Source organism: Macaca mulatta, chromosome 9 (genome assembly GCF_049350105.2).
Source record: "Macaca mulatta isolate MMU2019108-1 chromosome 9, T2T-MMU8v2.0, whole genome shotgun sequence".
NCBI lineage: Eukaryota > Metazoa > Chordata > Mammalia > Primates > Cercopithecidae > Macaca > Macaca mulatta.
Genome location: NC_133414.1, coordinates 18,384,512 through 18,411,461, shown reverse-complemented (window position 1 = coordinate 18,411,461; position 26,950 = coordinate 18,384,512). Strand labels below are relative to the sequence as shown.

General features: G+C 40.3%; 1 protein-coding gene across 1 annotated transcript in view; it reads left to right on the top strand.

The window, feature by feature from the left end:
* CUBN (cubilin) overlaps positions 1-26,950 on the top strand; it is a 307,219-nt gene that overhangs the window by 271,663 nt on the left and 8,606 nt on the right. Inside the window, exons 60-64 of the mRNA XM_015146561.3 lie at positions 8,902-9,110; positions 19,216-19,378; positions 19,728-19,933; positions 22,955-23,102; positions 24,173-24,354. Coding sequence (XP_015002047.3) covers positions 8,902-9,110; positions 19,216-19,378; positions 19,728-19,933; positions 22,955-23,102; positions 24,173-24,354 — 908 coding nt within the window. The remainder of the gene's footprint in view (positions 1-8,901; positions 9,111-19,215; positions 19,379-19,727; positions 19,934-22,954; positions 23,103-24,172; positions 24,355-26,950) is intronic.

The window sequence follows — 26,950 nt, the reverse complement described above, 5'->3', positions numbered from 1 at the left end:
GGCATGGGATGATAAGAGCAGTGGTACCATGAAAATAAAGGAGATTGAAAGGAGAAATCCTCAAAATATTGAATCAATAACACAGTGTTCCATTTGAGAGAAGCCGCTTGGGAAAAAGAAATAATAATGCTCCTAAGGTTTCTGGACAATATCTTGTGACACCACTATTCAAATAGAAAATTACTAGGAGAGGATAGTGCTTTGCAGAATAAAATAATAAAAATTTTGGGTTTTATCTGCAGAATTTGGTACCTTTAGGATATCCAGCTAGTGTTCAGTAAGTAGTCAGATAAGAGAGTTAGAAGCTCAGTAGAAACATCTTGGCTAGAGTTTTGCTCTTTTTTATTTTGAAGCCATGTAATGTGGCACATATATATTTATAATTATTATTGTATCTTTCTGGTGGATTGACTCATATCATTATGTAATAACATTTTAAAATACTTTTTGCCTTAATTTCTACTTGTTCTGATTTAGTATAACTTCCAATAGCTTTCTTGTGGTTCATATTTGCATGATATATTTTTAAGCCCTTTTATTTTCAACTTTTCTCTATCCTGAAGAATATATTTGACTTTTGTTTGGCAATGTCTTTCTATTGGAGAATTTAATGTGTTTATATCTGATAAAATTACTAACATTATTAGTTTTAAATAGACCTTTGTACTATTTGTGTTTTGTTTGTCCCACCTCTTCTTATTTTCCTTTAACTATCTTTTCTTTTTAAAATTAATCACTTTTTTATTACTCCCCTTTTAAAATTATTATTTATACATCCTGTTACTCTTGTTTCAGTAGTTACCTTAGAGATTACAGTATTCAACCTTAATATGTTAGAATCTAATTTAAAATTGATACTTTTACCATGTTATAATCAATAATCAATCCAAGGACCTTGGAACATTTTAAACCCATTTACCTACTTCCTGTCTTTTGTGCTATATATGCCAAGTATTTTAATTCTACATTCATAATAGGTACACAAAATATTTTTATTGTTTTACACAATTATTAATAATGTAAAATTACCATTGCTATTATTTTTCTTTTCTTCCTGAAATTCTATGCTTCCATATGGGATTAATGTATTTCTTCTGGAAGACCTCTCTTTTGTGTTTCTTTTATTGGAGATCTTCTGGTAAAAAATGTTCGTTGTTTTTGTTTTTTGAAAATGACTTGATTTTCTTAAATTTCGTGGGATTCTTTCTCTGAATATAGAGTTCTAGTTTGCCATTTATTTTCATTCAGGACTTTACGATGCTATTCCATCGTGCTCTGGCTTGTATTATTTTGATTAGTAAGTCATGGCTTTCTATAACTGGGACCCGCATCCCTCCCTGGTCATCTCATTGTAGAGTACTGTTATTGTTGCTGTTGTTGTTATTTAATTTTATTTTAGCCATTCTGTTAGGTGTGTATTAATATCTCATGTGGTATTAATTTGCATTTCCCTAATGGTGAGTAATTTTCATGTGCTTTTTTGTCATCTATATATCTATTCCCTGGTGAAATATCTATTTATATCTTTTGCCCATTTTCTAATTGAATTATTTATTTTTCTGCTGTTGGGTTTTGAGAGCTTTTTATCTATTCTCAATCAATGATCCTTTGTCAGTATGTGGTTTGCAAATGTTAATTCCAAGTCTATATCTTGCCTTTTAATTTTCTTGCATTATATTGGCCTTTCACTGAACAAACGTTTTTAATGTTGAAGTTCAGTTTTTCGACTTTTTCTTTTATAGATCATGTTTTTGGTACCAAGTCTAAGAATTCTTTGCCTACCCCAAAGTCCCAGAGATTTTTCTGCTGTTTTTTCTAAAAGTTATATGATTTTACATTTTTCATTTGTGTCTATGATCCATTTTGAGCTCTTTTTGGTTTAGATAGGAGATTTAGGTGGAAGTCAATGTTTTGCCTCCAGATGTCCAATTTTTCTAGCACCATTGGTTGAAAAGGCTGTCCTTCCTTCATTGAATTGCATTGGCACATTTGAAAAAAATCAGTTAGGCATACTTGTATGGGTCTGTTTCTGAGTTCTCTGTTCTATTCTATTGATTATGTGCCTAACTCCTCACCAATATCACACTGTCTTGATTACTATAGCTACATGGTAAGCCTTACTATCAGGTGGAGTGATTCCTCCCCCTTCATTTTTCTTTGTGAAGATTGTTTAAGCAATTTGAAGGCCTGTGCCTTTCCATATAAATTTTAAAATAAAGGCTGGGTGCAGTGTCTCATGCCTGTAATCCTGGAGCTTTGGGAGACCAAGGTGGGAGGATCCCTTGAAGCCAGGAGTTCAAGACTAGACCGGTCAATATAGCATGATCCTGTCTTCACCAAAGATAACAAAATTAGCCAGGCATGGTGGCACTTGCCTGTGGTCCTAGCTAACTGGGAGGCGGATGCAGGAAAATCCCTTGAGCCTAGGAGTTCAAAGTTGCAGTGAGCTGTGATCACACCACTGCACTCCAGCCTAGGTGACAGAGGAAGACTCTATCCTAAAAAACATAAATAAATAAAAATAAAAATAAGTTAAGCTTTTAGATGTTTGCAGAAAAACCTTGCTGAGATTTTTATAGGAATTGTGTTAAATCTATGCATCAATTTGGGGAAAATGAATGTCTTTACTATGTTGAGTTTTCCAATCCATGAACATATATGTATCTAGACTTATTTAGGCCTTCTTTTATTTATTTCATTATTTGGTAATTTTCATCACATAATCTTGTATATGCTTCATTAAGTATATACCTAAATATTTCATTTTTTTGGAATGATTATAAATGATATTGTTTTTTAATTTTGGTCTCTACATGTTAATGGTTAGTATATTAAAATTTGATAGATTTTTGTGTATTGTTCCTTTATCCTGAGTTCTCGTTGAACTCACATATTAGTTCTAAGAATATTTTTCTATATTACTTGGGATTTTCTGCAGATAATAGTTACTTGCAAGAGTGGCAATTTTATTTCTTCCTTTCCAGTCTCTCTCTATATTTTTCCTTGCTTTATTCTGGCAAGAATTCTAATACTATGCTGAGTTAGAGAGGTGTGAAATAAATATCGTTGGCTTGTTCCTGATCTTAGGGAGAAAACATTTAGTATTTCACCATTAAGTATGCTGTTAGCGGTAGGTTTTTACAGATGGTTTTTATCAAGTCAAGAAATTTCTCTTCTCTTTCTAGTTTGCCAAGAGTTTTTATCATGAATGTGTGTTGGATTTTGCCAAGTGCTTTTTCAGCATCAACTAACACGATCTTAGTAAATTATTTTTTTAATTTCTAAGTTGGAAATAATTTTTTCCAGTATTTTTTTCTTAGTAAATTTTTTTTAGTAAATTATTTTTTAATTTCTTAGTAAATTATTGTTCTTAGTAAATTATTTTTTTAATTTCCAAGTTGGAAAGAATGATTCTCATAAAATGCCCTGGGACTAACGATATATACATAAAGCATTTTCAGTGATGTCTAAATAATACAAGATAAATTAAAAGATAATGATAAAATTTTCCTTCTCCTAAGTTCTTTATGCAAGTATTGCTTTTTTTCTATTAACTATAGCTACTGATTAGCTTGCTGAAATTACCTTTCTTTTAGTAACTTACCATTCTTTTAGTTTTATGATTCCTAAATATTACCATACTAAATACACATTTTAATTTAAATTAAGCTGGGTTTCAAATTAGAATAACTAAAGTGAGTCAAATTGAGTGAAGCTACTAAAAACAAACAAAACAATAAAAAACCTCATTACAAAAACTACTAACTTTTTTCTTGTATAACATAAATATTATACCTGAAGTATTGTACACATCGGAGTTTAGGAAGTAAAATAATAAACACTGTTTACTTTTAGAGAAAAAGACAAAACCAGTTTATCTGAAATGTAGTTGAATGTTGTTACATGAATACACTGCTTTGGGGCAATTGTGTGTCTGGAGCCTTATAAATCACAGTATAAATGCACAGAAAATGCATTTCTAGCTCTGCATCCCTGTGTGGTAGAAAAGAAGCTGTCTAGGTGTGCTCGCATTTCCCTAAGGCACCAGCTTTCAATGGCTTTGTATTCTGCTTCCTGTAGTTTCCGGTAAAGCTTCCTTCAGCTGCAGCCTAAAGCCACAGATGGCTTGCTGGAAACAGGAAAGTGCCTGAAGTCAAGCCACTCTGTATCTGCTGGTACAGCACGCTGTGCACCTTCTCAGCAGTGGTCAGCCAGAGACAGGGAGAGATACTATCCAGACAACCTCAAGAAAATGTCGGCCATATAGAATGTCAATTCTCCAAATAACGATTCAAAAATGTATCTAACTCCACTGAAGCCTTCGAGATGTTTTATCTTAGAGAATGTAACTATTTTTTCCCTTATCAGATGGATCTTGGCTTAAGCTTCACTCTGAGGTTTAGTCATTGGAAGGTAATAATTCGGGATTCGGTTACTGACTTTTAATTAAGTAGACCTGGATCTCACTCCTTATTATGGGGTTGTGTTTCCCATATTCCTTTAGCCAAAACATGTATTTTCTCTGAAGAAATGGCTCTTTTGTGTGAGAGAGATATTTCCAATTCAGGGAAGAAAGTTAGAGTGACATTTGTTCTTGGACACAGGGTGTGTCATTAGAGAGTGACTGACACACCTGATTGATGAGGCCAGTGCTGATGGATGAGAGCTGTCTGGGTGGTCCAAAAATGTGTAGCAATGAGGAAATAATGGATTGGTGATGCTAAACATATCAAGGTTAAGATGGCTTATACATTAAAAAAAAAACACAATTTCAAAATAGCAGTATAGTAAATATATATGACTTTCTGATGCATGGGACTCTATTTCATAGTCACAGAGGTCGCCCTTGTTGATATTCCTCTACCACTGAAACACAGAAAGAGTAATGTGGCAATAGCTCCTTTTGGGAAAGAACCCTTCTTTTGTTAATATTGATCATTACATTTTCTCAAAGACATATACACTTGCATTTCATTTTGCATAGAGCAGTTTTGCTATATTTAAGCACTAAAGTGGGGGAATCAGAGCAATTGCTATTTCCTGCACTACACAAATACCTGTTCACTCATGTAATATGATATTCACTTTGATTATTTGACTATTTTGGCCAGGATTATCTGATGATAATTCTTCTCCATTTTCTTTATTCTGTGTGTATATTTTATGAATTGAGCAATGAGCTCTATTATAGTTTGATAGCTCAAACAGTTAATATTAGTGTGTGTATTAGTCTGCTATTACCATGACAGTGCTGCATAACAAACCATCCACAATTCAGTGTCTTATAATGAAAGCATTTGTTTTTATCATTTACGGGTCCACGGACTAGCTTGCCTGCCTCTGTTCCAGGCTGCGGGTTGGCTGTAGTTGGCTGTAAAGTTGAGTCTGGGTATAAGTCTGCTCCACATGAATCCACTTTTTCTTTGAACCAGCAGTTACTCAACACATGATATCTTAGTGGATCACAGGAGCACAAAGTCCTAGACAACAATAAAGACAAGAACAGAACATAAGCACATTCAAGGCCTCTGACTGCTTCATGACCACTAATACTCATTCTAAAGCAAGTCATAGGGCCAAGCTTAACATCAAGTGCACAGAAAAATATACTCTCCATTTTAGTGCAGTGCAAAGAGAGAGACTGAAGACAGAGGGACTGAAGAATTAAAAATCAGTCAAATAAGCTGGGCATGGTGGCATGCATCTGTAATCCCAGCTATTCAAGAGGCTGAGGTGGAAGGATTGTTTGACCCCAAGAATACAAGACCAGCCTGGGCATCATAGCAAGTCCTCATCTAGAAGGAAGGAAGGAAGGAAGGAAGGAAGGAAGGAAGGAAGGAAGGGAGGGAGGGAGGGAGGGAGGGAGGGAGGGAGGGAGGGAGGGAGGGAGGGAGGGAGGAAGGAAGGAAGGAAGGAAGGAAGGAAGGAAGGAAGGGAGGAAGGGAGGAAGGGAGGGAGGGAGGAAGGGGAGGGAAGGGAGGGAGGGAGGGAGGGAGGGAGGGGAGAGATAGAAAGAAAGAAGAGAGAAAGAGGGAAAGAGAAAGAGAGAGAGGGAAAGGAAAGGAAAGGAAGAAGAAAGAAGGAGTGAGGGAGGAAGGGAGGAAGGGAGGGAGGTAGGAAAGAAGGAAGGAAGGAAGGAAGGAAGGAAGGAAGGAAGGAAGGAAGGAAGGAAGGAAGGAAGGAAGGAAGGATCAGCCTATCTACCACTCAATCCATGGCAAACACATCAGTGATTTAAGGATACTTGTTTCGGGTTCCCTGGAATGCGGGTGTGCTGCCGTATGGCATTAGTCATAGCAGTAGTACTACATAATAAGTGTGTGTAATGGCATTCACTGTGCCCAAGTGCAATTGCCATCTTGCCCTTATGAACTTATTAGTAACAATTAATAAACAAGTAGTGATAAAATATATAGCTTTAATGTTTATAAATAACATTTAGTTTTTGAAGCTGATGTATTAATAGAATAATGCCCAGCAACAGCATTTTCCTGTCTACCTACCTCCAACTCTTCAGCACTCCTACCTGCAGCCCTCACTACAGCAATGTCCTTTCACCTGGTCTCATCTCCTTCAGTTCCGTTCCCTTACTTGTGAAATGCTGGTTCTGGATCAATTTTTAGATAAGACTTGATTAGCAAGTACATCCTGATTCTACCACTTGTTTGATTAAAAATCATTCAAATAGATCCCATTAACCACAGAACACAGTCTGACAGCCAAACTCTGTATAATCCAGCATTGGAGGCCCTCTGTAGAAGACCCCATCGTGTTTTCCCAAATCCTGGTTCTCATTATTCTCCTTCATGTGCCCTGTTGTTTTCTCAGAGTTATGCTTGCCCATGCATATAATGTAAATTCTTGCCCATTTAGCCTTGGATCATAAGATTCTTTCAGACTGGAATTGCCAATGCCAATTCCATTTCTACATGGTTTTATTCTATTTATGCTTCAAGACCCAGATCCAAGTCACCTCCTCCTTGGAACAGTTGAGATCCTTGTAGCCCAAAGTAATCTTCATCTTTTTGCAAGATGTAAGACTTTTCTGCTTCTTTTACTGAACCTATCATTTTCTAAATTGTGTCATCATTATTTATCTATGTCTTAGCACTACTAATGGACTATCATTTATCTTTTTCTACTTAAATACTAAATATAGTTTCTTGAATATTAAACAATATGTAGTAAATAAATGTATCAATGCATTCACACCCTCAGTCATTGTTCTTCTGTACTATGCATGCTAATAAGCTTAAGTGGTTTCCTTAAGTAACAGTCAGTTCACACTGGAATCAAAGCTGCTCAAACTCCACAAACTCCAACTCTGTAGTTTGCAGGCCCCGTTCAGATGAGCAGAATCATTAGCCACGTGTGGTGAAGCACTGCGTATTGCTTACGTTTCAGAATAATTTTGTCCTAGATGCCCTCTGTGAATACATCAGGAACTGGGCCTTTGGAAGCATTTCAACTTCAGGAAATATCTGACTGTGCAAATACTGTATGGTTTCACCTGACTTAGAAGCTATGGACAGGCAAAGCCTGACCTACTAAGTAATGTACCTGTAACAAAAATCACCCTGTACGTTTGCCATCCATTGGGTTTACAGACAGAGTTGAGGAGAGCCACCATTGTTCATGTTTCCTGCCAAGTCCAAGTACAAAATCTTAGCGCCCCCTAATGTTGAAAGCAGTCTTTTCGCTGTGAGCAGAAAATGGAATGAGAAAAATAGACTGAAGGCCAATCCCAGTGAAGTTTAACTCTGGAACTAGCCATGACCTATGTTTGTATAGAATGCAAGCTTTACAGACACGACTTTCAGCACCAATTTAATCCCTATTCCTACTAGGGCTATTCTGAGCTTATTTCATCCTCACCATTGCTTTCAAAATTGTCAATAAATTGTTCATCCCTTTATGCTCTTCTTAAATCATTTCTGAGCTATCTGCTTAGGCCATGGAGTAGACAAAACTAAATCTTATGTTCTGAGGATTTTTTTTTGTCTTCTTTTATGGTAGACCGTTTAATCGTCTTGAGATTATTCTTTCTCTCTCCTTTGCAGTTTTATTCTGAATTATACAATTTTTATCTCAAAGAAGGCCTTTTTCTTCTATAAAGATTTTTTCCTTTAGCTTCTCGTGTTTTGGAAAAGAAAAAGTTAAATATAGAGTGTGGCTGAATATAAACTGGACTGCAGTGTTAAATGCCTCTCAGCCTCTTTCTATCACACTGTGTAAATACAAGATTTCTTGGCAGCAATTTTCTTGGTGTGTTGGGTAAATTCTTCATAAATTCAGTTTTCAGTCTGACAGTGTTCATAAAAGCGGAACATAAAAGTAAAACATATGCACATTTTCTACCAGTTTTATTATGCAAAATACTTGATTTTGTATAAAATTGAATTTTTCAAGGCTACGAAAATCTTCAATAAATCACATCAGCAATCCCCAAAACGTATATAGAACCCCATGTGTTTTCCTACTTCTTTCAGCAACTCTGAGTAAGAAGGAGACACCTGAAGGCTCTGCTATGGAAGCAAAGAGCGAGGGAGGGAAAGATGGAGCGAGAGAGGGAAAGATGGAGGAAGGGAGGGAAAGATGGAGCGAGGGAGGGAAAGATGGAGCGAGGGAGGGAAAGATGGAGGAAGGGAGGGAAAGATGGAGCGAGGGAGAGAAAGATAGAGGGAGGGAGGGGGGAAGGAGGGACAGGGAGGGGTGGGGAGAAGGAAGGAAGAAAAGAAAGGAGGGAGGGAGGAAAGGAGGGAGCCCAGGAGGGAATGATCTGATCATGTTCTCAGAGTGTGACAGAAAATGGAAACTATGTTCTTCTTAAAAACGCTCCATGTACAATGTAAGGTCTGTTCTGTTTGGTCTGCATAGTGATGTGTCTTTGTTTTAATGCAGGGCCTCAGCAAGGATGTGGTGGTTATCTGACAGCCTTGAATAATACCTTTGCCTCTCCTGATTCTGATTCGAATGGAATGTATGACAAGAATTTAAACTGTGTATGGATCATAATTGGACCTGTAAACAAAGTAATTCACCTCACCTTCAATACATTTGCTCTGGAGGCAGCAAGTACTGGGCAAAGATGCCTTTATGATTATGTAAAGGTAAGCCTGTTTTGTTTTTTTAACAGAGTCTACTCATCCCAGACTCTAATATAGTGTATTCCAGTTTATATCATTACAGGAAGTCCTGAAAATTGTGAGTACAGGTACTACTGCTTTTTAAAATGACCTATACTTCAGTGATGCAACATTTAATATTATAGATGCTCTATCTTCATATCAAATTAATCTTTAATATGGGTGACTCAGATATTTTGTGTGACTGGCTTCTAACATTAGCATTTAAATCTCCTGTTCATCAGTGTCTTGCAAGAGACAATCTATGGGAAGGTTGGTTTTTTGGAGAGAGATACTCAAAGGATCTTTGGCAAATCCTGAAATAAACAATGTCAGTGACACAAATAATCACCTCTTAATTTGTCTATTTCTTAGGCTTATAGATTTGCTTATCACATTATGTTTAGATATTAAAATGGTTCTGAAATCCCATTAAAAGTCAATCAAGGCTGGGCACAGTGGCTCACGCCTGTAATTCCAGCACTTTGGGAGGCCAAGGCAGGCGGATCACTTGAGGCCAGGAATTTGAGACCAGCCTAGCCAACATGGTGAAACCCTGTCTCTACTAAAAATACAAAAAGTTAGCTGAGCATGGTGGCAGGTGCCTGTAATCCCAGCTACTCGGGAGGCTGAGCCAGGAGAATCATTTGAACCTGGGAGTTGGAGGTTGCAGTGAGCTGAGATCTCGCCACTGCACTCCAGCCTGGGTGACACAGCAAGATTCCATCTCAAAAAAAATAAATAAATAAAATAAGAAAGTAAATCAAGAAACCTCTCTTCAATTTTTAATGACTCTTTAATATTAAATTATTATACCTATCAGGTTATATGGGTTCAGATTACAAGTGTTAAGTAGCATCAATCAATGTTTACTACTGCACTCTCAGGGGAAAAATAAAAAGTATGGCAAGATTTCTATTTATGAGGAGCTTAAGTCTGATTAGAAAATTATGGGATGACACATGCAAATTAAGAATGCACAGTTCAGGAGAGTCAGCATTTAAGCGCTAATGAATGCATTTGACGCAGGCTTGAATCAATGTGCAAGCTTAAAAGGAAAGAAAGTTCATGAAGTTCTGTCATGATCAAGGAAGACTTGATAGAGCGAGGGAAAACTTAAGACAGGAGAGAATTCAGGCAAGGTGAACATTTTCAAAAAGTCGTAGAACTTGATATGTGCATGTTCTCGAAAGAGTAAAGAGGCTGGCTGTATTGAAGCAGAATAGTGCTAAAGAGTAGCAAGAACTAAGATGGCCTATGTAAAGAAATACCAAGATTACAAAGGATCCTGAAAGTCAAACTAATGACTTTAGACTTTTTGTGGCTGAAAATAAGGAGTGGTTGAAGGTTTTCCAATGAGTGATGTGATAAGAGCAGTAGCTAGGGAAGACTAACCTGAAATCAGTAGCTGTGGGAACTGGAAGGAGAGGAAGCTGGGAGGGCTCCAGAGAGAGGTCCCTCCTAGGTGAGGAGGTGGATCAGGGGTGCAGCCATGGCGGCAATGGCAAGAGGGGTGCAAGATAAACTCAAGTTCTAGCATTGCAATAAACTTTAAAGAAAATTATTTTAAAAGAAAAGGAAGGAAAATGTGTGGAGGGAATACCCATTTGAGCACTTAATTATATGCTTATGTTTTTACTCTGAAAAGGGCTAAGGTTGAGAGACCAGAAAAATAACAGTGTGGTTTTGGTGAGAGCAAAACAGACAAGTGACACTGCAGTGGGCAGAGAATGGAATGGGGCTCCAGTGAGAAGACAGCTCCATGAATAGAGAGGATGCAGCAAAGAGCCTTCGTTCCATCAGGAGAAAGGATGCTTTCTTAGAGGGAGTCTGCATGGATTGCAGAGTCAGGCTCTCAGCTCCAGGAAAGGTATCCAGGGAGGCAGTTGGAGAAGGCAAAAGGGGCAGGAAAAGAAACAGATGTGGCATGAAAAAATAAATGTGAAGACCAAGAAGAGTGTAGTATCCCTGAATGAAGGGGCAGGGGGATTCTTTTACAAGGCATGGAGGGTCAATACAATTAAATTGTAAAGTAGAGGCCAAGAAAGGAAAAGATGAAGACCAGCCTCATTGCTCTGGATGACAACCATTTTAATAAAGTGTTGGCACCGAAGCTGGATCAGAGGAGTTGATGAAAGACTAAAGATAGCAAGGGATGTCAATTCCGGTTGAATTCTCCTTTCCTAAAATGAGACCTGGCTGGCTGGGTGCGGTGACTCAACATCTGTAATCTCAGCACGTTGGGAGGCAGAGGTCGGCAGATTGCTCGAGGTCAGAAGTTTGAGACAAGCCCTGGCAACATAGTGAGACTCTGTCTCCACAAAAAATACAAAAAAAAATTATCTGGGTGTGGTGGTGTGCACCTATGGTACCAGCTTCTCAGGAGACTGAGGTGGAAGGATCCCCTGGACCCAGGAGGTAGAAGCTGCAGTAAGTCGTAATTACATCACTGCACTCCAGCCTGGGCAACAGAGTAAGATACTTTCGGAAAAAAAAAAAAAAAAAAAGACTGGAAGAGACCAAAATGACTAGAGCAGTCCTAAAGCTGAATTCAGAACTGTTGAGAGCTCCCCTGGTTTTACAGAAAGGTAAGAAGGTTTAGAGACAGATGGTATGAGAACTCTAACCCAGTTTTGCTGTCAGACAAATTTCCTCATCTTCCCGATTCCTCATCACTTCATCTATTTTTCTTTAAATCACATAATAGTACTTAACATGAAAGGCAGTTTTGAGGATTAAAATTATGTGTACTAGAGCATTCAGCACTGTACCTGACATAAATTGTAAACAAAATTACCTCCCTTTTTTTTCCCCCTTGGAGTAATTCCAAATAGGCATGGGCACTATGGAATTTCTTTTTCTTAAAAACTAAAAATAATGGATTTGCATATAAAATTACAATTTTAAATTCTTATGGAATATTTTGAGTATGGCCCTGCTAGAAGAGTTGATTGGATTTACTCTCAAGATCCATTTATATGGAGTGTGATTTGATAATGTCATCAAAACAGCTTGTCATTTTCTGAATTTCCGCAATTCATTCAGGTCAGAAACTGCAGTATCAAAAACAAGGAGTTATTTTCTTGCTTCAAAATAAAATATCATTTTTTTCAAATAAATTCTGTTCAGAACTATTCTTGTTTTCCCTCTTGGAAAAGCAATTTCCTTCAATTGGCAACATTTCCAACTACCAGTTAACTGGCAGATCAAAGAATAGCCCTTGGAATGTGGAGCGTGGAGCTTTCTTTATTAAAGAGATTTTTCTGTGATAAATGGGACATTTGATTCCTTTTAGATTTTAGAGATTATAATCAAATCGCTTATTAGAAAAGCTAAATTAACTGAACTCTGTGTTAGCTATACAAGTAAAATCATACCAATTCCATTATTCATTCATAATTCTATCATGATTGTTTGTGAAAGGGTTGACTTGGAGAGTAATTACAGTAACTGAATCACCTAGTGAATTGTGCATGGCACTGAGCGGTCTCTGTCGAAATGCACATCATATCCATTGCAGAAGGAGTTAGTTGGCAAGGGTATGTGCCAGACCTTGTACCAGCATCACTGGAGATGTAGACAGTTAAAGACATATCTTGAAGAGTTCAAGCTCCTTGAGGAGCTACTGGTAAAGTGTAGGAGACTGACATGTAAGCAAATAATATACATTTAAACAATTACATTTAAAGTACAAATAAAATACATTTAAATAATGGACATTTTTGTCACGTTGTATAACATGTTGTATAACATGACCAAGATCATAAACAGAAACAACATGAAAGGGCAGAGCAGAAGAGGCTCTGATTGGCTGTGTTTTGGGGTTCAGGAGAGGCTTTCTAGAGGGGGATGGCTGAGCTGGGATTTACAGAATGAAGAGAAACTCACTCCTTTTTGTTATCCTTTACAAAACTGAGAGGCGTATGAACCTAGCTGACTTTTCTGCCAGGAAATACGGAACCAGCAGAGAGCTGTCCTCATCCTAACATTGCCCGGTTTTTCCTCAAGCCCACCAGTGTCCCTTTTCTTTCTCTTTTTCTTTTTTTATTGATTTGAAATTTCTCTCTTGTCACCCAGGCTCAAGTGCAATGGTGCGATATTGGCTCACTGCAACCTCTGCCTCCTGAGTTCAAGTGCTTCTCCTGCCTCAGCCTCCCAAGTTGCTGGGATCACAGACATGCACCACCATGCCCAGCTAATTTTTGTATTTTTATTAGAGACGGGGTTTCACCATGTTGGCCAGGCTGGTCTCAAACTCCTGACCTCAGGCGATCCACCTACCTTGGCTTCCCAAAGTGCTGGAATTACAGGCCTTTTCATAGCCAATATTCTGTAATGCTTCCTTTCCCACCTGAAGTGAATGTCATCTATGGTATAACCTACCCATAATGTAATTTCAAAAAATTACTATACTGCTGGGTGCAGTGGCTCACGCCTGTAATCCCAGCACTTTGGGAGGCTGAGGCAGGCAGATCACCTGAGGTCAGGAATTCGAGACCAGCCTGACCAATATGGTGAAACCCCATCTCTACTAAAAATACAAAAATTAGCCGGGCATGGTGGTGGGTGCCTGTAATCTCAGCTACTCAGGAGGCTGAGGCAGGGGAATCACTTGAACCCAGGAGGCAGAGATTGCAGTGAGCCAAGATCAAGTCATTGCACTTCAGCCTGGGGGACAGAGCAAGACTCCATCTCAAAAAAAAAAAAAAAAAAAAAAAAAAAAAAAAAATCACTATCCTATGCTAAAGGCAATGAAAAGGAGAAATAAAAGGAAAGTATATAAAATAGTGTGTCTTCACATATGTAAATATAGAATGGTGGTGAATAAAAAGTATAAATTTAGACAAATACGGGTGGGTTGTATTTTCAGCCCACATGCCAATAGCAGCATCACCATCTGCAACGTGAGTTTCCAAAATGGTGGAAAAACTCAAAACAAACATTTCTAAACCAAAGTATAGTCTTCCCTCAGCTTACACAATAATTGCTTTTCTGGAAATTTGGTGCGTATCAAAACTATGCAAAAATATTTTTGTGTTTATATATAAAATAGATTTAGGTTCTGGGATCAAATAATTATAAACAAGTTTTTGGGTTTTTTTTACACCAATGTCTGACAGGACATTCGAAAGTTATGTGGGACATAAGTTTTCACTTTGCAAAACTGTCCTGTGAATTACTAAGTGTCCGTTATAGCCCCAAATTATAGTGATGACCCCAAAACCACCACACTTGTGCAAAGCACTCCCTCCGGGGTGGTACTGACCTCATTGAGAAGGTCTAACTTAATGCACCGGGCTTAACCATTCAGTCTGTGTCAGACACTGGAGCCGAGGAGGGGCTGTCCATCTCTGGGGAGAGGATCAGCAGTCTATGGAAGGCATCACGTTCCTGTCCACATGAGGTCATGCCTACTACTCATTCATTCTTTCATTCAATCGGTGTTAATTAGCATACCTACTCTATTCTAGACATTGCTCCAAGAACTAGAAAAGAACATTGAGATTTTAGAAAACAATACTAGGAAAACTCCTTCTCTTGTAGAGCTGATTCTAATCATTGCTTCTTTGTGGCTTTTTCCCAGACATCTAGAACTAGTATAACTTTTTTTTCTCCAGAAGATTCTGAAATGGGTCAGAGTTTAGCCCCAAACGCGAAAAGTCACTCTCTATTCTTCTTCCCATACTAAATTATGCCCTGGAGTGTTACCCAGCAGACCCCAGCAGAGGTTCTGCCATAAGATCAAAGAATTCATGAAGATACTCTAAGATTCTGCTCCCGGGAAGAATATCAAAATCCTCTTGTGATCAAATTCCCAGGGAAAGATTCAAAGATGAAGTCCTAAGGATATTAATGTATGAAATTATTACATTTGAGAAGAATTATAGTCCAGTATCGAAGTCTATTGTGCTTGTGCATTAAAAGTTCATAGAAATTAAAATCCGAAAATTTTCTTTTCCAGTTTTTGTAACTGCTTAACTCAATAGCTGGGTGAAGTGTGGGATTTTGCCATGGTCGTAGCAGAGCCTGCCTGCCACTAAATTATTTGTACAATGCCTTCAGGATCTTTAGCAGATTCTAAAACTATCAGAGTCCTAAAAGTCGAGAAAATATAACATTCTTCTTAGCACTTACCCACATCCACAAGACTTAGAACGTAATTCAAGCTCCAGGTCCATCACAGTTGTGCCAGGAAATGTATGCTCCCAGAATGCGGCCCGTAGCTGCTTGTCATGGTGTGGATCCTAAAGGCACCATTTATATCCCAGTTTATATATGATCCCCCCCTTCATCATTGGATAGGGGACCCCGCAACACACTGTAGGGCAACCTGGCAAAAGTCTGTAGCGGAGATTTAGTGTTATCAGAGAACAAGACAGCAGATAGAGATCTTGGGCTTGATGCACAGGAGTTTAGAGCCTCCTATGTCAGTTATCCTGAGGCCACAAGCTATTTCAACTCACTTAGGAGAAATGTTACTGTGGCAATGAATGAACTAACACAAGACCAGCTTGGGGCCAGGCATATATGTCATTCCCTTCCATCCAGCCCTGGCTTCTGCCTCCTACCTTCCTTCACATTTACCAGTTATCCATGTAAAACCCAAATCCGATCTTACATCATGTAGGATCAGATCCAGACTCCTTGGATGAAATGTATGAACTTCACAGCTTTGTTTGTTGGACTTCGTCATTTCTCCTGTTCTCTCACCCTAGCCTCCAGTCCCAGTGGAGGAGGTCAGAAGCTGTTGACACATGCCATGCATTTCACACTTCCATGGCGTGGCATTCATGTCTGTCTGGCTGGGATACCCTTTCTGTTTTGTAGGTCTGGAAGGTTTTTTTTGTTTTGTTTTGTTTGAGACAGAGTTTTGCTCTTTTTGCCCAGGCTGGAGTGTAGTGGTGCAATCTCGGCTCACTTTGCCTCCCAGGTTCAAGCAATTCTCCTGCCTCAGCCTCCCGAGTAGCTGGGATTATAGGCGCCACCATGTCTGGCTAATTTTGTACTTTTAATAGAGACGGGGTTTCTCCATGTTGGTCAGACTGGTCTCTAACTCCCGACCTCAGGTCACCCACCTGCCTCAGCCTCCCAAAGTGGTGGGATTACAGGCATGAGCCACTGTGCACGGCAGGTCTGGAAGGTCTGTACTTACATTTAAGGGCCAACCCAAATGTCTGTCTCCATCAAGTGGGTTCTCATGATACACTCCCATTCTTTTATTGTAGCACTTATTTTTCTCTATTTTGTATATAATTTATGTACACACATATTTATGTGTATATATATAGTATATGTGCATATATACACAAATATATGTATTTGTATATTTAATTTGTAGACCTTTACTCTCCTTTGTTCATGAGAGAGTCTTATGTCTTGAAGGTCTAGAAAGGGCTTTATACATCCTCGTATGCATAGGATCTAGCACAGAGGCCTGGCACACAGGTCCTAGAATAAAAATGCTTGCTAAAATAAATGTGATCATAAAGACAGCAATGATTATTATGAAATTTTAACTTGTTTACCAGAAAAAGTGCATAACCTAAAACTTGGCAAATGTATTCTTCCATGAAACAAAGGGGTGAAGATTAGGAAACTCGAGTTTCATCTGATTCTGAAGTAACTAAAATCATGTTTAAGTTGAAAAGACAGTGCCATCTAGTGGTGCATTTCTTTTTCTTTTGCAATGACGGCTTTTTGTCATTCCTGTCTTATATAATCCTAGCGCTTTAGAATAATGTCAGTGGTCATGGTCTTGGCTGTTCTGAGGCCTTGAACACATCATAGCTCTGTTATGAATTTAATATTTGGAGTTAGATACACACAGATACTCATTTTAGAAATACAATGAAGATTACTCAGAAGCAAACGTTTTCTAGTTATGTGTTTGAGAGAAATCCAAGCACCCACTATTTCAATGGATGTTTCTAGAAGGATGCCATGGCTCGAAATTGTCCTGGGTGCTGGCGACACTGCAATGAAGAAGTCAGACAGAGTCTCCATCTCCTCACCCGTGGGACTTACATCCTTGTTGGGAAAGAGATCGGACAAAGCAAATAAACAATAAATAAGATCAGTTTTGATTATAATAGGAAAATAAAACAGGATGACACTGGGGAAGGGCAACATTCAATAGCATTGGCTTCTCTGAGGAAGTGACATGTGAGGTGAGGGCCCATGACAGGGAGTCGTTAGCTGTGCGGACTCAGCTTCAGCTGAAGAAGGAAGAGCAGCAGGAGCAGGGCCATGGGCAGTCCTCCTCCTGGGATGAAGGTAGTGCAGCCAGCCATGAGGTGCGGGTGGCCTGGGAAGGAGGCACAGGCCAGAGCAGCCGGGGCTTGCAGACCGTGGGAAGGAGCTGGAATTTTACTTTAGGTGCAATGGGGATCTGCCGGAGCATTTTAGACAGAGCAGGAGCATCATCTCATTGGAGTTTGCAGACATGCAGGCAGTTCAGTGGAGAACACTATGGTTGCTCCGGAATTAGGTCTTTTAAGATGTTTCAGTGGGAACAGGTGAAGGATGATGGTGGTCACCTGGAGATGGAGCCCTCTGGGATATATTTTGAAGGTAGAATGGAGTGGTTGTGGAATGAAGAGAGAGAGAGAGGAATCAGAGATGACTAAAGTTGTAGGCTTGAAACATTGAGGTAAAGATGGCTCAGGGAGAACAGTTTTGGGAGGGCTAGTGGGAGAGAGGAATCAAAGCACTTGCTTATTTATTAGATTTTTATTGAGTTCCTCTCATGTGCAGACACTTTTCTAAAAACTGGGAACATGGCAGTGAGCAGAAAAGAAATCTGTGCATTCATGGAACTTGTATTCTCTTCAGAGGGAAAGACAATGAAATAAGCAAGTTTAGCCTGGACAACATAACAAGACCCCATCTCTAAAAATTTTTTAAACTAGCTAGGCATGGTGGTGTGCACATGTAGTCCCAGGTACTTGGGAGGCTGAGGTGGGAGGATCAGTTGAGCCCAGACGTTCAAGGTTGCAGTGAGCTGTGATTGCAGCACTGCACTCCAGCCTGGGCAACAGAGTGAGATCTTGTATCAAAAAAAAAAAAAAAAAAAAAAAAAAAAAAAGCTAAATATGTAGTATATAGAAGAAGATAACACTTGTGTGAAGAAAAATCAAGCGGCAAAGGAAATGGGAATGTTGGGAGAGTCTGCATCAGGAAGGCCTTATTGAGTTGGGGATATCTTTTTTTTTTTTTCTTTTTTTGAGACAGTATTGCACTGTCACCCAGGCTGGAGTGCAGTGGCATCATCTCAGCTCACTGTAACCTCCACCTCCTAGATTCAAGCGATTCTCCTGCCTCAGCCTCCCGAGTAGCTGGGATTACAGGCGTGTACCACCACGCCCGGCCGAGTTGGGGATATGTGGGTAAATACCTGAAGGAACGTACGAGAACAAACTATGCGGATATACAGGGAAGAGCATTCCAGGCAAAGCGAACAGCAAATGCCATACCCAAGAAGTAAAAGCATGCCTCGTTTGGCTCGAGACGTGGAATGAACAAAGTGGAGACAATAAGAAATTAGATCAGAAAGGTGAGGGGTGGGAGAGGAGAGAAGGCCATTGTGATGGCTTTGGCTGTTCTGTTGAGTGGATGGGAAGCAGATAGGAGGGTTTCAGCAGAGCAGTGACCTGGTCTGACTTACATTTTAACAGTATCCTCTGGCTGACATTTTGAGAATAGAGGAAAGAGGAACAAGAGCAGAATGAGAGGCTTCCTGGGAGGCTCCAGTGATCATCTAGGCAAGAGATCAGAGCAGCTGGGGCCAGAGTCTTAGTAAGTGTGGAGATTAAGGTAGCAGTGGGTGAGCGGACTCTCAATAACATTCTTTTTAAAATCATATATTACTTTCCCAAAGAGGAAAAAAATGTTAGACATCATACCAGGTTTTTACTGAAAGTCATAATATAATCAATCCAATTATAATTCTGTTCCCAAGTTACAACCACCTCTAAGAACATCAATGTAAAATGTTTAATTGTGACCTACCGTGACTTCACATCCAATGTAGTGTGAAATATGCAACTTTTTTGTAAATAATGGAGAAGTAATGAATTGTTTTTCTTCTCAGTTATACGATGGGGATAGTGAAAATGCGAACTTGGCTGGAACGTTTTGTGGTTCCACCGTGCCTGCTCCTTTTATCTCTTCTGGTAACTTCCTTACGGTTCAATTCGTCAGTGATTTGGTATTAGAAAGGGAAGGATTTAATGCTACATACACCATCACAGACAGTGAGTAAATAGACACATTTTTATAAGTTATGAAATACACATGTATTTATGCACTGAAAAGAATGCCCCGCTTATTATATCTAAATTTCAATGTTAATTACTAAACTCAATGTCAATTACTATCTAAACTCAATGTCAATTGCTAAACACCATGTTAATTACTCTATGTTTAATCTGTGGTACAAATTTGATACAATCTTTAGTCAAGGATATAAACCTTGAATTCTTAATAGAGTGATGAAAATATAGCTCCTCTGGGGTGGGAGGCAGGGAAGACAGAATTTTAAAGATTGCCTGAGATGCGACATGAATAAAATGTCTCCTGTGTTGCTTTTTCTTCCCTCCCCAGTGCCTTGTGGTGGAACATACAATGCAACTTGGACCCCACAAAATATTTCATCACCCAATTCATCAGACCCAGATGTCCCATTTTCCACCTGTACTTGGGTCATTGACGCCCCTCCACATCAGCAGGTCAAGATAACTGTGTGGGCGTTACAGCTGACCTCGCAAGACTGCACGCAGAATTACTTAGAGCTTCAGGACTCACCACAGGTAACAATTATAGGATGAATGACTGTCGCATCTAGTGACCTTTTCACCAGTATTTGCAAAACACTTGAAGTAATGAAGCCATAATTAAATAATTTTCTAAGTTAGTTCCAGCTTAATATGTTTTTCGTCTGTACACAAAGCCCTCCAATCAGGTGTCAAGAAACTTGAACTTGGTCCTGTAGGTCCAGAGCTCTCAAAGCTTCATGTGCCTAAGAATGCATTAAGATGCATCTTAAAAGTGCGTCCTCCCTGGCCCACCCTCAGAGACTGAATCCCCATTTATCTGAATTTTTGACAAACACCTCTGGTGTTTTGGTGCCAATACCAGAGCTCCATGGACCATGCTTGGAGAAATACTTATATTTAGTGGGATTTACGTATAGGTTGAATTGAAAGGGTCAATACAGAACACAAGAGAATCAGTAAAGAGGCTATTTGGCACTAGTCTCACAGGTCATAAAAGGCTGGGCATGGTGGCTCACGCTTGTAATCCCAGCACTTTGGGAGGCTGAGGCTGGTAGATTACCTGAGGTCAGGAGTTCTAGACCAGCCTGGCCAACGTGGTGAAACCCTGTCTCTACTAAAAATACAAACAATTAGCCAGGTACAGTGGTGTGCGCCTATAATCCCAGTTACTTGGGAAACTGAAGCAGAAGAATCGTTTGAACCTGGAACCTGGGAGGCGGACGTTGCAGTGAGCCAAGATCGTGCCACTGCTCTCCAGCCTGGGCGACAGAGCGAGACTTCGTCTCAACAACAAAAAGCCACTTTGAACTTTAAAAAATGCTGAGTCTGTATTTCCTCTGGAATAAGATGTTGAGGATACAGTTGGACACAAAGTGGGATGTTGACCAAAGGCCCAAAGATTTTTGTGAATCATCATTATCATGATAGGTAATTGAAATAATGAGAAGAATGAGATTATCTGGGAAAATATGTAAAGGGAGTGGCCATGAACTGAGGATGGATACCGGGAGAACATCTGAGAATACCTGGATTGTCTTTCTGCAGTTTGGGGAGCAACTAACCCTCCCCAGTTCATTCCGGTAAAATGTCATGGTCAAAGCCCCGTATGCTGGACTAGTAGAGTCCCATCTGTCGTCTTCTGAGTTTTCAAGGTCCTCTTCATTATAAATCTGGGGTCCCCTGCTTCTCACGTGGTCTTGCTGGGGAGAGAAAAGTCCAGTTTGTCTGACTCCAGTGTGGAGAGGTGTGAGATGTGCTGGCGGCTGAATAGGCCCTGGACTTGCTGAGTTTTGTGCAAAGCATAGACACTGAGATGAGCTCCCAAGGTAGACAAGATGCTAGATTATCGTTGTTCCGTTGGTAATTGTTTTCAGGACAAAATCCCTATTACCCAGTGGTACCCTAGAGGACTTAGAGTCAAGTGGAACAAGGCCCTTTGGGTGAAAGCTCTTTCAATTTCCCCGGCTTCATGAAGCTAAGACAATGGGGATCAGGGTGGACCCCTAAGTGGGGCACAGAATGGCACTTTCAGGGCACGAGGCACCAGCTGGAACATAACAGCAGCTGGAGCAGCCTCGAGTAAGACCCAGTGTTTGTCATGACTGAATAATGTTTTCCACTGAATGAATACAGGAAACAATAAAGGGTTTCAGACTGGGTAGGTAGGGAGGAAAGACAAACAATGACGGATGAGCCCCGAGAAACTAGGATTCTCGGGGTATCCAAGAGTAGACAGAGCTGCCCTAATTGGCAGATCATGAAGGAATGATGTGTAGGGTGGTTACAGAGGATGTACGGTGGTTAGCTGGCATTGGAGATGAACAGAGATGCAGAGATGGAAGTCACTGGGGTTAAGAAATACAAAGTGAAGGTGTTTAATGGCTTGTCTGTAAAAACACCAAAACCTCTAAAGGGTTCAGAAGGGAAATTGGGGCAGGAGATTACTGTGAGCTGAGACACCTCAAGTCTTTCATAAATGAAGGGAAGTAACTGGGAGAAAAGTAAATGAGAGTGATGAGAATGGTGAGATCATCTTTGGCCAGAGGTAGAGACCCTCGAAGGAAAACTAGCTTTGAGACGAGGATGGAAGCTGCGGTGAGGAATATGGAGCATCCCTCTCTTCCCCTGAGGCTGGCCCCCCACCCTTCCTCCTCAATGAACTGTGGAGCATGGGAAAGAACAGCCTCTACCAGGAGGCTGCTGGAGAACCAGGTTTTGCTAAGGCCACAAAGTGGAAAGGCGGGGGATGTATACAGAGAATGACTGACAGTGTGTTTAAAGTTCACAGGATACAGCAAAGTTAGACAAGGACCAAGAGCAGGAGACAGTGGGGAGGAGGGGTGGAAGCCCTGAGCAGTTACAGGAGTTTTGCAAGCAGAGACAGGTGAAGTCTTTCAGTAAGTTCCTAAGGACTGCAGATATTAGAGACATTCCTGTGACAGGGAGTCTGCAAATACCCTGACTTTGGTACAACTTGTTTTTACCCAAGAACTGATGGGCATTCGACTGCATTCACTCCAGGCTTTTGAGAGGTGAGGAGGGTTGCCCTAGTGTTACAAAGGGGAACTGGGACCTCATGACAGGCCCTGGCTGGCTTGGGGGATGTGCAGTGGAACCAAAGGCTCTGACTAGATTTGCTAAGGGGCGGCAAGGGCTGGATCAGGGTGATGGTGGTGGTTAGTCCCATGGAGCTCAGGACAATGGCAAAAGCCCCAGGAGGAGAGATCCAGTGAGCTCTCAAACAGCCCGCGATCCTCAGAGCAATGGCACAGGCCTCAGCTAGGAAGTCGCATGAGAGGCGAGGGGTCTTGTTTTCAGCAGGGTAGTGTCTGTGGTTTCAGCAAAAACTTTGCCTCCCCTTCTCCCGCCCCTCTGGGAAGGTACAACTTGTGTCTGTTCCAAGCCCAATGTGAGTCTTCTTGCAGAGCCCTTCCAACAACAGAGCTAGTTTCCGTGGTTAAATAAGCCATACTTTTATATGCAGTCTAATTTCTGTTATGGCCTGTTCTCTTCTAAAACTAAATCTAACATGATTTGGCTCCCATTTCACTTCAGGGTCACGGAAATTCAAGAATTCAGTTCTGTGGCAGAAATGCTTCAGCTGTGCCAGTGTTTTACTCTTCTATGAGTACTGCAATTGTCATTTTCAAATCTGGAGTTGTAAACAGAAACTCTAGAATGAGTTTCACCTATCAGATAGCAGGTGAGCCCTGGAACTTCATCTTTCATTCAGAAAAGCTGCCATGATCATTACAATTATTCCTAGAATAATTACAATTATTTCTAGAATTGACTCCTGTGAGTAAATTAGGATTTGTTAACAAAAACCACACCCATCTCTTAACTAGAACCCAGGCCCAATTTCGCAGATTACTAAAGTTGGTTTCTAAAGAGATAAAGAGAATATAATACTAACCAAGATGGTTAGAATGCTAGCATTTTCTTCGAAGTATATAGTTGATTTTAAAAATATACCAGTTGTCTTTTTAATTATCCACTTAACCACATTGAATATACATTTTTATTTACAAGAAATATATATATTTATTTACAAAAGCTTTATCAAAATATAATTCTCATATCATACAATTTACTCATTTAAAGTTTATGTTTCAAAGGTTTTTAGTATTTTCACAAAATTGAAAATCACAAAATTGAAAATCTTAGAAAATTATTTTGTAAAAATCAAAAATCCTTGAAAGGGCTACCTGATTACTATCACTGAGAAGTTTATTTTCACAGAACACTTTATTTAGTACTTATTTTGAACTGATTCAAATGAAAGCTGCCTTTGGTTAAAACAAACAAAAGTACTTTTGGTATTTTTTTTTTTACCAAAAACAAACATAAAAAAGGTAGAGAATGATGTGCCACAAATAACTCACCAATGGATTTAAAATCCTTGTGCAAAACTCGGTCTTGGAGGTAGCGTCCTTGCTGAAAAGAGAGTCTGAATGCTAGCCACTTCCACCTCCGTGTGATCAGAAAAGTTCAAAGGATGCTCGAGTATTCGTCTTTAAAGGAGAAGCCTCCTGTGTCGTGCTTCCCGTAGCAGTTTTTTGTGAACGAGCTGCTGCATTGCACCTGTGTGTGCCGCTTGCCATTCACTTCACTGCTCAGGGTCTCAATTATCTCAAAGATAAACAAAGAAGCTGGATTACTTTTTTCTAAAGTGTGTTTAAATGTAATGATCTTTTTGAATGATTCCTGTGAAGTTGAAAGAGCACTACATACTGGATTGCATACATTAATTATGCATATTTTTCCTCTAAGATTGCAACAGAGACTATCACAAGGCATTTGGCAACCTGAGGAGCCCTGGATGGCCAGATAACTATAACAATGGCATGGATTGCACCATTACTGTCACGGCCCCCCAGAACCACACCATTTCTCTCTTTTTTCATTCATTTGGCATCGAGAACTCAGTTGGATGCAGAAACGATTTCTTGGAGGTAACATGCATTTGAATATCATTTGAATGAATTATTTAAAAGATGATGGATCACTTAAGATTTTACATCTTTTCTCTAGTGCTGCTAATACTATACGATTTTTATTTGTTTCATTAATTTATTCATTACCCTTTTATTCCCTAAACATTTACAGAGTACCAGTCCAAACACCAGAAATTGGGAACCTCAGGGCCCTCAGGAGACTCCTAGTCTGGTGGGAAGGACAGATGGGGTATAGCCAATTACAGTACAATGTGTAAAGGACTAACTGGGTCCAGCATGGGTAGGAGTCCCTAACTCAGTCTGGGAATTAGAAGGCTTAAGAGAGCAATATGTAAGTTGAGACATAAAAGGATCAGAGGGAAGTCTAAGGACAACATGCTGATTCTTCACATGAAACTGAATGATACCAAATAGCTCACGTCATTTCCCTGGCAGCTACAGTAAGTTTCGGGCATTGTGAACATCCTCTAAAGACAAGTGTTTCCTTGAATAAGTGCTCCCTGGTCACAGGAGGTGTGCTCTGTGCTTTCTCCACCACTCCAGAGCTTGAATTTGGGCACAGAAGTGACTTTGCTGTTTGCCCATCCTCCACTCACCCACCCTCCACTTCCACCCCAGGACACACAGAGAGAAGCCCCCCTTGCACCTGGAGCCGGCAGAGCCATGCGCCTCTTGGGCTTGAACCTTTGGGGTCCTCCAGTGCCCCTGATGAACTCCCTCTGTGCTCTTTCTGCGCCATCGCCTGCATTGGGCATGCGAGATGGGACATGAACATCATTGCTCATAGGCAGGAGACAGTCTGAATAAGCCTCATCTGATGTGGACCCAGTGTGTGGAACTCAGCACCTGTGTTTTGCCAGAAAACCCCAGAGCTCACAGGGTTGTAAGCTTTGCAAGCTCTGTTGAAAATGCATTCATCCTTAGGAAATGTACTTAGGTGGAACCTAAGAGCCAAGAGCATAAGGATGCTGAATTCTTCTATGAGTGGAGTTTAAATCTAAACCTCATCCTGACCGTCTTCAATTGGCTTTGTTTCACCACACAAGAGTCTTCAGTAAAGTTTCCAAAAAGTGTGCTTGTTTGTCTTCACCTGATCTGGAGTTGTATTTTTTATTTTATTTTTTTTCTCACTGCCTCTTTGATCAGGACTTCATTCAAAATAAGCTGCCCAAGATGATTTGATCTTTGTAGCATAAACAAATGTACCGGTGTATGCAGCAGGCTACTTTCCTTCTGTGGGAGGATTATTTCCAGCGGGCTTCTGTTCAGCTGCTAGTTTCTTGGTAGCTTCAGCCTTCGTGCCCAACAAAACATCTTCAGCTTCTTAGCACCAAGGGCCTTCTTTCTTTTCTTTCTTCCTTCTTTTCTCCCCTGCAACCCCCTCATCTGATTTGGCTTCTAGGGCTGCTGTCACCTTCTGCCCAGCCTGGCCAGGAAGGATGTCCCGGCACATGGTCTTTGCATATGGGTTTAGCTTCCACATGATTCCTGATGCAGAGTTTTATCATCCTGGAAAGCTCTCCCCTTTGGAATTCATCTAAATCCTTTATTAATCAATAGCCTTAACATATAGCGCCGTAAATAACACTCAGAGGAAGCTCATGCCTTTTCTAAAGGAATATTCGCCATGACAGGAGACCGAAAGATGTATGTAGCAGGAAGGAAATGAAGAGACAAATACAGTTATTCTTTGTGCCGGTCAGGTTATTCAACTTGGACCTATGTACCTCCCCCACCATGGAGATCCAAATATTTATATGAAGTGTAAAGCAGAAAGAATGAGGGGAGTGGGATCTGGAGGAAAGATGGAATAATCTCGTTAGGTTGGAGTCACAGTGCAAGTAACTCTTAACTCATTCCAGCTTGAATGGACCATTATTGATCAGAGTCAGCATTTGCCATTTGCCTGATAGATGCTGGGAAGCAAAGCCTTGCTTTCCAGCCATGGAGAGTGAGAACTCCTCCTCCTAGCTGTCCTTCATCACTCCACAGAATGGATCTGAAACTTCCTGTCCCATAAGCAAAGAAAGGAAACCACCACTTAGGCCTCTAAAATGTGGCTCCATCTGGCTCTCAGTGGGAAGACTGTAGGCATAGTTTCTCGGCAGTTGTACCAGGAAGCCTCAGCATTCCGTTCTTGTGAACTGCAGTGGGAACGGAAATGTCTGACTGAGGATTCTTACTGTGTTAACTCCCAAGCGAGGGCTGAGCTCTAGACCATGCTTGGAATCTGCTCGTGTTTTCCTGCCTTCACCTCCCCTTTCAGGATCCTCTGATGTCCCAGAGATGCCTGCTGCTCTCGGTGGTCCCATTCCTCCTAGGAGAGGACGGTGAATAAGACAAGTTGCCAGCAATGTCAGTGGAAATTAGTATCTCGCTGCTCCTCTCAGAGCAACGGCATTTTAAAAGAGGACCCCAAGGGAAAAACACCCAAACTCAAGAGCATGGTGCTGGCAGGTCTTATATATGGCAGCCCTCCCATCTTCTAGTGGATGACTGGCTACTCTGTCATGGCAAGGCTACTTTGTTTAAACACGTAGCAGAATAATCCCCAAAACACTAAAAAGGCATTATTCTCTCCCATGGGCTACTA